At 37.5% G+C, this 12,234-nt stretch overlaps 1 protein-coding gene across 1 annotated transcript in view; it reads left to right on the forward strand.

Annotated features, from left to right (window-relative positions):
- LOC107583856 (insulin-like growth factor 1 receptor) overlaps positions 1–10,282 on the forward strand; it is a 92,339-nt gene extending 82,057 nt beyond the window's left edge. Inside the window, exons 4-6 of the mRNA XM_016270210.1 lie at positions 5,637–5,946; positions 8,955–9,091; positions 10,134–10,282. Coding sequence (XP_016125696.1) covers positions 5,637–5,946; positions 8,955–9,091; positions 10,134–10,282 — 596 coding nt within the window. The remainder of the gene's footprint in view (positions 1–5,636; positions 5,947–8,954; positions 9,092–10,133) is intronic.
- Positions 10,283–12,234: the final 1,952 nt, after the last annotated feature.

Here is a 12,234-nt window from a genome sequence, read left to right on the forward strand (position 1 = left end):
GATTATAATGACTTATACTGTCTTTTTACACGTTGCGTTGCATTGCGCCGCGTAAACATAAAACCATGTCTGCATTTGTGATCGGAGAAATGACAAACTACAAACGCTTCTCTACACTGCTCAAAACTCGCGTTTGAATAGTCAGTGGCAAATTCTTTAAATATAAAAAACGTGCTTACAGACTGTGAGTCAGAACAACCGGCATAGTAGTCTACTCTACCAGGATCAGTAAACAGTCCTCCAAAAAATGCGGTGCACACATCTGAATATTTGGGTTGAACTGTTCTGGAACAGTGTTGTAAATACAACTTAACCACTGATTTCTAGTCGTGTCCTCTTTTGGAAGACCAAACAAAGTAGTTTCGCTTTCACAACGAAACACACTGCATCACACACGGTGGGCTTGAGTGAGCGGAGGCCTAGAGGGAGTGGCAGCTGGCGGGCTTAGAGAACGGCGCGGCCGACTGGCTTGCGGCATGTGACGCCCCCGGGCTGGACTCCGCTTCGTCCATGGTGAAAGCCGGTCCGGCGATCCACAGTGCGAAGTTGATGTATTTCCTCAGTGACCAGCACGTATCAACTCTAGGCATGACGGAGCGATATCGTCCTCTTTTGGAAGGCCAAACAAAGTAGTTTCGGTTTCACAACGAAGCACAGCGTCGCCACGACATGGCGGCGGTGGCAACAACAATACTACAGCGAGAATTAAAGTTACACCTTCTTTCTTTGCATGAACATTTGGGCGGCGTTATGCAAATCTTCCCACGTATTGACGTAGACATGTGGGGGCGTGTTAGAACGAGTCGTTTTAGGTAGGCGTGGTTGACTCTTATCTTTTATAAGAGTTTTAACCCACCCAACTGCACACAGCAGTGAGTAGTGAACACACACACAACGTGAACACATACAGTGGGCAGCCATTTTTGCTGCAGTGCCTTTCTCAAGGGTATTGCGGGTGGAAGAGAGCGCTGTACATTCACTCCCCCCACCTACAATCCCTGCCGGTACCGAGACTTGAACCCGCGACCTTTGGGTTATAAGTCTGACTCTCTAACCATTAGGCCATGACTGCTCCAACAATTTACCATTGTTCAGAGAATTTTTTCCAGCAAAATCCAGTCATTTGAATAGGAATCCATGCAACTGGGAGTTTGGCACAAGTGAGAACAAGTTTTGAAACGGGTTCAAATTGATAATGCAAATTTGCAGTGTTGACCAACCTGCAAAAACTGCTTGGTTTGAAAGTATGAGCTTCATGCATCGCTACATTATCGACAATAGACAGTAGACCTTTTTTGGTCCAGTAAATTTAGCCAAAATTTTGCTACTGTGGTACCTTTATTGGTTGTTTTGCGCTATAATAGCTATACCCAATGTTCCCTCAAACTTTTTTTCTTGCTGAGCAAAACTTTTCTCTATTGGGCGGACATTTCGGCCACCTGAGCAAAAAACATGAATTATACCAGACCTGTACAGCGCACACACAAAAAGTGTGTAACTTTTAACTTTAATGTGCTATTTATATTTGATTTGATCCTAGTTGTAACTAAACGATGCACATTTTAGGTTACATGAGAAAAAATTTTTAGTGCTGTGTTACTTACCAAGAAATTCTATTACAAATAATAAAAAAAAAAAAATCTCACGCAGAACAGCTCAATGCTTTATAATAATATAATATAATATAGCTATAATATAATATAGCTTTTTTTGTTGTTGAAAAAATGAATCTGTTATTGCTCAGGAATTCCCTGTTTGATGTAAATTATTTATTAGGCTTATAATATATAAAATATAATATAATATCATTTTATATTATCTAAAAATATAATACAAAAAATATTTTCAATAAATATTTTCAAAAAACGTGAATGTGAATTCTTTTACAGTTATCTAAAACATCCCCATGTAGTAGAGTTTGCGCACTACTACACCTGTGTGTGACTGTAAATGTCTTGGAATTTTGTTACTGTTCTGTGCCCATCATCTGCTATTTCCACCACTTAATCAAGCCACTAAAGCATGATGACATTTTATTTCACATGTCATTACGTTTGCGTTGGCATGTGTCAAGCTATTTCATCCGCAACCATTAAAGTACTCAATTTCTACAGCGACTGATTTGGCGCACATCATTCTCTTTCTATGAAACCTATAAACCGCATTCACCGGTTCTAACTCTATAGCAACACCAATTTAATAGCGGTTTGCCCGAGCATTCCAATTATTTAGCATTTACTAGAATTCAACCAAATGGCTTTCCCAACTCATTTTTGCGTGTGTCCTGTGCGCAGCATATAACAAGTGTGCGGCCACACACGTGCGCAGCTTAGAGGGAACATTGGCTGTACCTCGAGGAGACAATGCAATGCTGGATTTATAGCGGCGTGGATGGGACGCATCAGGTGCACCTCATCAGACTCTGCTATCATTGTGACTACCCTCTGGACCACCCGCTCTTGTCATGAGCCTGGGCACAGGCCATCCGTCAGGGCTGGGACGTTGATGATTGAGGGGATATGTATCCCCTCCATCAGTCCGTCTACTGAAATCCTACTCATATCAACTAAATGTGCCGTATTCATTTCACAAATAAACAAACCGGTTATGTTTCCCCTGTAATGTTGTACTGTATGTTGTGAGCTCATAGATAAAAAAGGAAAAAATCCCATGTAGACGTTTCTTTGGCTGTGCCCACTGAGCCTGCTAGGTGGACTGCCAGGATTCTGTTGCTAGGCGACCAGGAGTGCCATGCCATGTGGCTTAGTTGCCTCCTCATGTTGAGCTGATGGCGCTGGCTGCCTAGTTAGCGCTTGGAGTCCCACCTCGGGCGGCAACCCACCCAGGCAGAACTTTCAACAGTATCTGCACATATGCTTTTCCTATAGACCTGCTGTCAGATTCCTGGACCAGAGTTCCTATTTCATGAGGCAAGCATCACTATGTCTATTTCTTTAGATTTAGGCTAGCGGTTTGAACAAACCCTTAATTAATTATTAAAGTTAAAAAAAACGTTTTGTTTGTACTGCAAACATGAATGATTCTCGTCACCTTTTGACGAAATTCGCTTTTCTGACATTGAAATAGGCCATTCAAGTGATTTGTGCATATCGAGGAGTATTTTTTTTCCCCCTAAAATATTATATGGGTTTATCTCTGAAAAGACTGATTGTCTTCAGAAAAATTTTGATGGCAGTTTCTTTGCATCCTGCCTGCATGTAGGCCTAATGCCTAATAAAGAAGTGATTATTTGGCTTGTTATTGAAAGCTTAATTTGAAACACGCTCCTATTTTTTCATGCTTTTTTGCACTGCATAAAAGTGACTTTCTCACGCTTTTAACAGAAGCTGGTCTCTCATGGAAATAGGCATATAATGGAACATTTGGGGTTACATCATGATGTCAGTAACCTTTCCACAATGGAACTGATTTGTTTGTCAAGACCCTTTTGTTTGTATGAAACTACAGTTCAAAGGCATTGTTTGAAAGGACAATGAACATGTTAAGACTAGATGTAGACAAAACAATTACAAGGATTTCAGTAAAAAAAAAATTGTTTATGCCATGTGCTATACCTCTGAATATCAATCAATCTGCACTCTTTCCCAGGCATTATGCATTGCTGTTTGTTTCATATGTTAGTACAGTGGAAATAATTATTATGCTGTTAGTAACAAATACATTTACATTTTAGACACAATATTGCCAGATCCTTTGTCTAATTTTGCTCCACCAAAATAGTTCAAAACAAAGTTAAAGAATCAACCATTGCATCTCCAAGCATCACACAGAAGTGGTGTTTCATTCCTAAATGAATCAGTGTTTTAAAAGAATTGTCCGAGTGAGGGATTCACTAACTCACTCATGAATACTTGAATCAGTGTGTTTGAATTATTCAGTTCAATTAATGATTTGATGACGCTTATAAAGATACAACTTGTTTGTTTTGGTTCTGTGAATGATTCATTGATTCACTCATTAAGACAGCCACTTGTTTTGTTCCTGAATGAATCAGTGCGTTTCAGTTCAGTGAATGATTCAAAGACTCACTCATTAAGACAGACACTTTTTTAGGTCCTGAATAAATCAGTTGAGTGAATAATTTGATGATTCGCTAAAAAGACACTTGTCGCCACCTACTGATGTGACAATGTTATCATACAGAAAGAGTCACTTAAAAATTGCACCATTGCACCGACTGACAGTCTGTCTGAAATATACAAACACAGACAACAAGAGAGATACAAACAGTGAAAAATCCTGTTGGACTGTATATCAGCACTCTTGGCACACTGCACAGCCAATCAAATCTGAGGACTGTTGTGTAACTGTTAGCTGGTGTTTCTCATCATGACACATTCCAGCTCAGTTAAAGCCCACCACAGATTGACCGTGGCTTCTCGTTGGGCCCGGCCTGACTAGATGCTTCCCAAGCTAATAGTCCAAACTGCGGTCCATCTGCTAGCTAGACTTTTTGGCTTTGTTTCTCGCTCTACTCTTCCTCTCCCCCTCTTCCCTACACTCTAAATTCCCTCAACAGTCTCTAACAATAATAATATTTAGCTGTAGTGAGTCCAGAGCTGCAATTTACTAACAAGGCTGGCACACAGCAGCTCCAGGCCCTGTGCAAACACCTGCATCCTGACTTCACACAGGGTTTCTTCCTCCTCTGTGCCCCTCTTCATAGCCGTCCTCAGACATTTTTATTTTACAGTCAACTGATCCTAAAATTAGCTACCATCTTACCCCAGAACACACACAGGGACACACAGGAGCATGAATGGTCTCTGATTCCTCATACTTAGCCGATTGCTTAATAAATAAACCAGTCTTATAATAGTATTCAAATGCAACTGTTTTAAAAGCCACAATATGTAAAATTTTTAATTAAAATATCCAAAAACCACTAGAACAGTGTTATATATTTTGCTGACTTGTGTACTTACATTATCCCAAATGTTTTGAAGAATGTTTAAATACAGAGAAATAAGCAATTTTAACTAGTGACACGGACCGTGTCCATAGTGTCATTGTGTCTCCTGCCAATGATGTCATAACCCCTCGATTTCCGGTTTTGTTTTGTAGAAAATATGGAAACACCAAAGAGGCTTTAATATGTAATGCATTTTATTAGACAGGTGACGACCGCACAGAGTAGCATTATAACAGAGCTTTCAAACGTATCTAGTATGATAAAACAGCGCTGCTTTTTCCCCCACATACGCACGACCGGAAGGAGCGGAAGCGGTCGCTGCTTTTCAGCCGTGTGTCGTGATCGTTCAGCGGCCTCATTTCGCTTCGACGGCTTTCAGCCTCACCCTGCTTCATTCTACTACGTTAATAACTCATCCGTGAACATGATTTCTGCCTGAGTCCCGTCGGATTGCTTCGGCTGTGGGGGATGAAGACGAAAACTCCCATGATTCCACACTCAGTCATGGCGTCATCAAACTACGCCTTTGTTTCTTTGTTTGTTTTGAATACGCGCCCTCTAGCGGCGACAAATTACATATTGTGTCTTTAAGCCTCAGGAAAAAAACATGCTGATTTACAATGTTGCCTTGTATGTTAAAACTCACTCTTCTTTTGAAGCAGCAACTGACATTTTTTTCTATATTTATGTTTATCTTTTCCAGTGTGTCCAAAGAAGTGTGAGAAAAGGGCATGCACGAATAAGGCTCACCCCAAGTGCTGTCACCCCCAGTGTCTGGGCAGCTGCACTGAACCAAACAATGATAAGGCATGTGCCGCCTGCCAGCATTACTTTCACGAGGACCGCTGCGTTGAGGCCTGCCCGCCGGGCACGTACAAGTTTGAAGGTTGGCGTTGCATCACCATGGACATGTGTGCCCGTGTTCACCTACCCAGTGAGGTCGACTTTGTCATCCACAATGGAGAGTGTATGCCGGACTGCCCTCCCGGATTCACCCGAAATGACACTCAGAGGTATGCCTCCTGAGCTGGATGTAGGAGTGCCTCATTAAACACCAGTGTCAAGAGTGTTTATTTATGATTTTGCAGTATCGTTATTGCTAACTAAAACTCCTTAACTGAAATAAAGCTGAAATTATATTTAAATGTTAAGGCTTGTTCACACCGGGACGAATATGGCACGCGATTATCGCCGACGTTTAACGCCTCGTGACTAAACAAAGGGCGCCAATGTGAGTGTGCACACTGACGCGCAAAACGCGAGGCGTAAAAGTGTCTTTTTAAAAAAAAAAAAATGCCTCTGGCTCATTTTTTGGATTTGACTCGCCACGTTAAAAACTGGCCGACCAATGAGATTGGCGCTTTTGTTCACATACCTAGAGCTGCTGAAGTTACAGTAAAACACGACTTGGTGGCGCTCAAGCACAAAACGGTCTTGCCGAGTACACATTGATACCTAATGTCAAAGAGGAAGTAAGTATACCAAGAAGATGCATAGAGGCAAGATGAATGTAGAGCTGCTGGTCTCATTGGTGTCTGAACACAAAGGGCTTTATGACAAACACGAAAGCGACTACAAAAATCTCGATAAGAGGGAGTTCTGGAGAGGAATTGCAGATCAAATAGGATTCGATGTGTACCGGGGTATTTCTGTTAAGTGCCATCTAATGTCAGGGAGTGAATTTGCATGTTCACTCAGCTCATCGCCTGTGAAAATCGTTTGGGTATGAACACAAAAGACGCATCAACGATAATCGGCCCGGTGTGTACGAGGCTTTAGATGAAAGATTTAAACTTAACCATAAACGAAAATTAGAAATGAAAATCGTTTGGGTATGAACACAAAAGACGCATCGACGATAATCGGCCCGGTGTGTACGAGGCTTTAGATGAAAGATTTAAACTTAACCATAAACGAAAATTAGAAATGCTTATTTTGAATTTGGCTTTTAACTGAAATAAAATAAGTTTAAGTATTAAAATTACTAAAAGTAAAACTTAAATATTTAGCTTAAATTAATACTAGACAGAAATATAAAAAAACTAATGAAATTGACAAAAGCACATAATAAAATTACTAAAAATGTAAAAAATGAAATTTAAAAATAAAAAATTCAATTCAAAATATTACTAAATATTTATAATAAATTATAAAAAATATAACACTAAAATAAGGTATCGTTTACGCATACAAAATAATTAGGGCTGGGTTTTGACACAAATTTCACGATTCAATTCAATTCTCATTCACAAGCTTGCGATTTGATTCAATTACCGATTCGATTTAATTTATATTTAAATCGAATCGAATATTTAATTTATTTGATTATTTGGGATATATATCAGGTACAGTACATGCCAAATTTTCTCAAGGAAAAAAAATCTCTCAACTAATGCTGTAAAATAAACATGAGAGTCAGATGGTACTACATTACTATAATACTGAAGGTTAAAATTTTAAATGTTAAGATTTTTAGGCTATACAACTGCTTAAATTACACTTAAGGAAATTTTTATAATAATAAAGTTACAATTACATAATAATATTTGTTCTGAATCATTTTTCTGAAATATAAACATTTAAATGGTGGCTGTCATAAAAACTTGACCGATTTATTTAAACAAATTAAACGTTGAAGAACAGTAAAACTTATAATGAATATGTTATATGGTGCATATATTTAGCAGAATGCCCCTCTCTACAGTTTACTTTTCTATCTGACTAATGAGTTTATGGTCACCGAATATGTTTTTCTTAGGTAAATGTGACGTTATGTGACATTGTTTACAAGCCGTTATATTGACGTCTTTGCGCGGCTGAAACACTGTTTGAGCGATTACATGAGACAGGATACGGATTGTAAAGTTGTACTCTTTCTTTTAGCTTACCTTCGGATGTTTAGTCATGTTTATTTTGTGCTGAAACTGTTATTAATGTGGAGGAGATGATCAGTTCACGTGCGCCTCGCGCTGCCACGTCTGTTGAACTGAGGCGCTACAGCGATCTGTCACTCCACATTAAACAGTGCCAAAACGGCATTTATTGTTTAAATACTGCAATACAATGGACAGACTTTGTTTCATATTCAAAGTACCAAAGCACAATGCTTATTGCGATATATTAGATGGGGAGTGCTCTTCACTGTTCCGTCCAGTAACTGAAAACAGGCTAGACTAATCAGTTCTTGGGATTTAAGAATCGATATCGCTTCGTAAAAATGAGAACCGATTAAAATCGAGATATCGATATTTTTTACCCAGCCCTAAAAATTATATATACTTATATACTAAATAAAACTTTATTTTTCATTTTGTAATACAGAAGTTATTGTGAAAATAAATGCATTACCAAAAAGTTTAGCAAATTTTTATTTTTAAATACATGTCATAAAATAAAGAACAAGTTGGTTCATTTCGAGTCAGAAGTGGCTTGTGGTTCAGTAAGTGAATCAGATAGTTAATTCAGTAAACACTCCAACTTATTTAGAGAGTCATTTGAACGATTCAAAATAACAAAACATGGCCATTCGGAATACTTCATTCTGACTGGTTGAAATTAGTTTGTGTAACTGCCGTCGGGGTTTATTTTGCGATAATGACATCTAACCACACATTATCATCACATTAGCAACATGATTTGCGAGATTAGATGAACATGTTCATCTTGAACTTTCATTTATAAATCCATAAAGCTAAAATGGAAAATGTTACCACAGAATTGGTCCTAAACAACAGCCCTGCCTGTTCTCTGTAGGTTATGGTGGCTCTACAATCCTCTTATACACCATATGAACATCTTAATTGTTCTAAAGCTGTTATTTATGCTGCATTCATTGCTTTAGACCTCATAAAGCAGTGACCTTGTGTTTGTCAAAAACAGGCCTTAAATATACTTTGTTTTGGTGAGACACACTAATCCTGTCACGGTTCACGGGCTTTGCCTGTTTGGAATCTGTGTGTGTGGCTGTGATCTGTCCTTGACACTCACTCTCCCTTCTTCTCCCCCTCTCTCCCACCTGCAGTATGTTTTGTAGTGCATGTGACGGACTGTGCGATAAGGTCTGCGAATCTAAAACAATTGACTCGGTGGATGCTGCTCAGTCCCTGCAGGGCTGCACGGTCATCAAAGGCAACCTGCACATCAACATCCGGCGGGGCAGTAAGTACCCTCGCTCTCACCCTCCTCTCCCACAACCGCCAGTGATAAGGACTTTCTTATTTCTAGACAAATGACAGATCCAAGCTTGAGCCATTGCATCAATATTTGTGCCTCTCCCTATTTTTATACAAATATATTATTCAGAGTTCCCAAGGTCATGGAAAACCTGTCAGAGAATATTAAAATTGTAATTTACAACCTGGGAATGAAAGGAAAATTAGTAAAATATTCAAATGTTTAGTCAGTTCTTTAATAGGATTTTTTTTTGCTGTGGTCTGCTCTAAAATATTAAATTTGCTAGATATATATTTTTTAATTATAAAACTTAATTTTGTTTTCACTCAACATTTCCTGGACCACGTTAAATTTTGTAATTGGTAAATACTCTTTGAGTTTTGAAAAACTAAAATTGAGAGAAAAGAAAAAGATTTAGTAAAAACTATTTTTATTGGTTCCAAAGTTTACATGTTAACTTAAAATATTAGTATTTCTTAAGTTTTTGAAAGTACTTACTACATTAGTACTTAGTAAAAAAAAAAAATGCTAGATAAATATTTTACAGAAAAAATTTGTTTTAGTTTTAAGTTTTGGTTTAATACAATGACAATATAAAATCCAGTTAATTATTTAAAAAATGTGCAATAAACATATGCTTGTTTAAATCTATTTTTCCAATGACTGGCATGTGATAGATAAATTAAAATCACTTTGGGGAAATTTGGGTCTTGAAAACTTTTGGTCAGACATTGGGGGACCCTTATTATTGTGTTGCTTAACTGATGTATTTTCCTGGGGCTCATGTATTTTTTGAGTACGAGCCGCTAAAGCTATTAGTGGTTTGATATGGGACAGTTGCTGCCGCCCATGTATCTCTCACACTGATGAAGTGATGAGTTATAGTGCAGACACTGTGTCCTGTGGGATTTGGTTTGTGTTGCTCCAGTGTCATAACTCTTTCTCTCTGTCTGTCTGTCTCTCCTCTCACACTGTCCCCCTCTCTCTCTCTCTCTCTCTCTCTCTCTCTCTCTCTGTGTTTCCCCAGCTAACATTGCATCAGAGCTGGAGAGTTTCATGGGCCTGATCCAGACAGTGACTGGATATGTAAAGATCAGACACTCGCACACTCTGGGCTCTCTGTCCTTCCTCAAGAGCCTGCGATACATTCATGGAGAAGAGCTCACGGAGCAGTAAGACTTTAATGCACATAACGATTGTTGTGACTTTTTGATGATTGATTGTGTACAGAACAGATCTAGCCTGCAAAACAGGTGTTGTATGCATGCTATATGTCTCATTGAACACCAGTTATTCGTTGGCCTGCTTAGGACTGTGTCAGGATAATTTTTGTCATCTTGAATGGCATAACAGTCTGTCTCCATTGATGTGGAGATCATTTCAGCTTTAAGCTGGTTGTTTGATCAGTATCTTAATCATATGAAGAAAAAAAAAATATGACTACTTCCCATAAAAAAAGCTCCATTTATTTAATCACAAATACATAAAAAAGTAATATTGTTAAATATTATTACAATTTAAAATAACTGTTTTCTATTTCATTATATTTTCAAATGTAATGTATTCCTGTGATGGTAAAGATGAATTTTCAGCAGCCATTACTCCAGTCTTCAGTGTGCTTTAAATTCTGTTTTCTTAGAAAGAAAGACTTGTGTCTTTGCGAGACTTGTTCATTAGCAGCAGCACAGCATTTCACGTCTGATGTCTGACCCACTTAAAGTCCAGTAAACGGTAAAACAATTGTGGTACAAATTTTACATTTAGTATATTAATAAATGTAAAATGTAAAAACCTAAATAGGCTAAATGGAGATTGCTGACATCGCCTCACACTCTCAAGTTCACGCCAGCTCTTACATCAAAAGTAAGTTGGAAAAATGAATAGTTTCCATGGATCTAGTCTTTACATCTGTTTGTTTGATGTTTGAATCAGGTCTTCTCTGTTGGAATAGAATTGGCTAGATGGTGCTGTCACAAAAAAGGGGCCTAGTAGAAATGCGGGGGCCTGAAACTGCAGCCTCCGGTATTGCAGGAACACAGTATTGGGGTTGTTTTTGTTCAGACCAATGTGAAAATCGACCCATGTTTTTACCCTGCAAACACACACAGCTGTAAATGTGAACTGGTGGATCGATAAGAAGATAATGCATTATAAAAATCTAAACAGTAAAATGTATTTATATGTTATTTAATTAATATAATAATTTATTGATAATAATTGTTTAAATTAATATAATAATTAATACTTTTGACTTATCCATTTTATTAAAAATGGTTTAAAGGCTGAAATGTGAAGTGTGTCATTTTATAAAACATTTAGTTTTTGTGAAAACATGTATCTGAACTGTTAATCATGCTTTTCACAGTCATTTTACAGTTCAATACGTTACTATAGACATTGCCCTACCCCATTCATATGGTATTCATTTTATTTGTGCAGGTCTTAAAAAGTCTTAAATTTGAGCTTAAAAATCCCGCAGAAACCCTGTTTCAGTGTTTCTGTCAGAGCAGTTACTGAGTCAACATTTAATCATTGCACCATTTCTACTTCCAGTTAGGTCTGAGAACTGTTTAGTGTACATTTGCAAAAAGAGTTTTGTTATTAATAATATAATAAAAAAATAATCGAATCGTAATTTAGACTCATTTCAATTTCACATTCAGCTATAAATTAAATCTATCTGTAAATGAAAAAAATAATCTTATAAAATAATCTATCAAAAAACATCAAAAATATACCAGTATAATATTGTATCAGTATAATTATTCCAATTTAATATGGTTTTTAAATTGACGTTTTTTGACACTTAAAATATATTGCATTAGAAACAAAATATCAAGCCAATACAAAGTGCTGGAGATTTTCTCAGAAGTAACTTAAAACTGAGACATTTTGCATTTACTGGTGTCTAGATCATTTTTAATAGATGTACAGAGTCAGTTCTCAGAAAGTGTCATATATACATTTTGAACAGTATATCTATCATTTTATAGTTTGCAATCTTAACTTATGTTTATAAAAGGTTTTAAACAGTGAAAGTGTGCTTGTACACTTTTTCTTGTAAATAAATGGTTTGATATTTTGTTATATGATGCAGTGGCATTTGTAAGTGAAAACGGTTGGTAGAC

Source organism: Sinocyclocheilus grahami, unplaced genomic scaffold (genome assembly GCF_001515645.1).
Source record: "Sinocyclocheilus grahami isolate Dianchi unplaced genomic scaffold, SAMN03320097.WGS_v1.1 scaffold55.1, whole genome shotgun sequence".
NCBI classification, from domain to species: domain Eukaryota; kingdom Metazoa; phylum Chordata; class Actinopteri; order Cypriniformes; family Cyprinidae; genus Sinocyclocheilus; species Sinocyclocheilus grahami.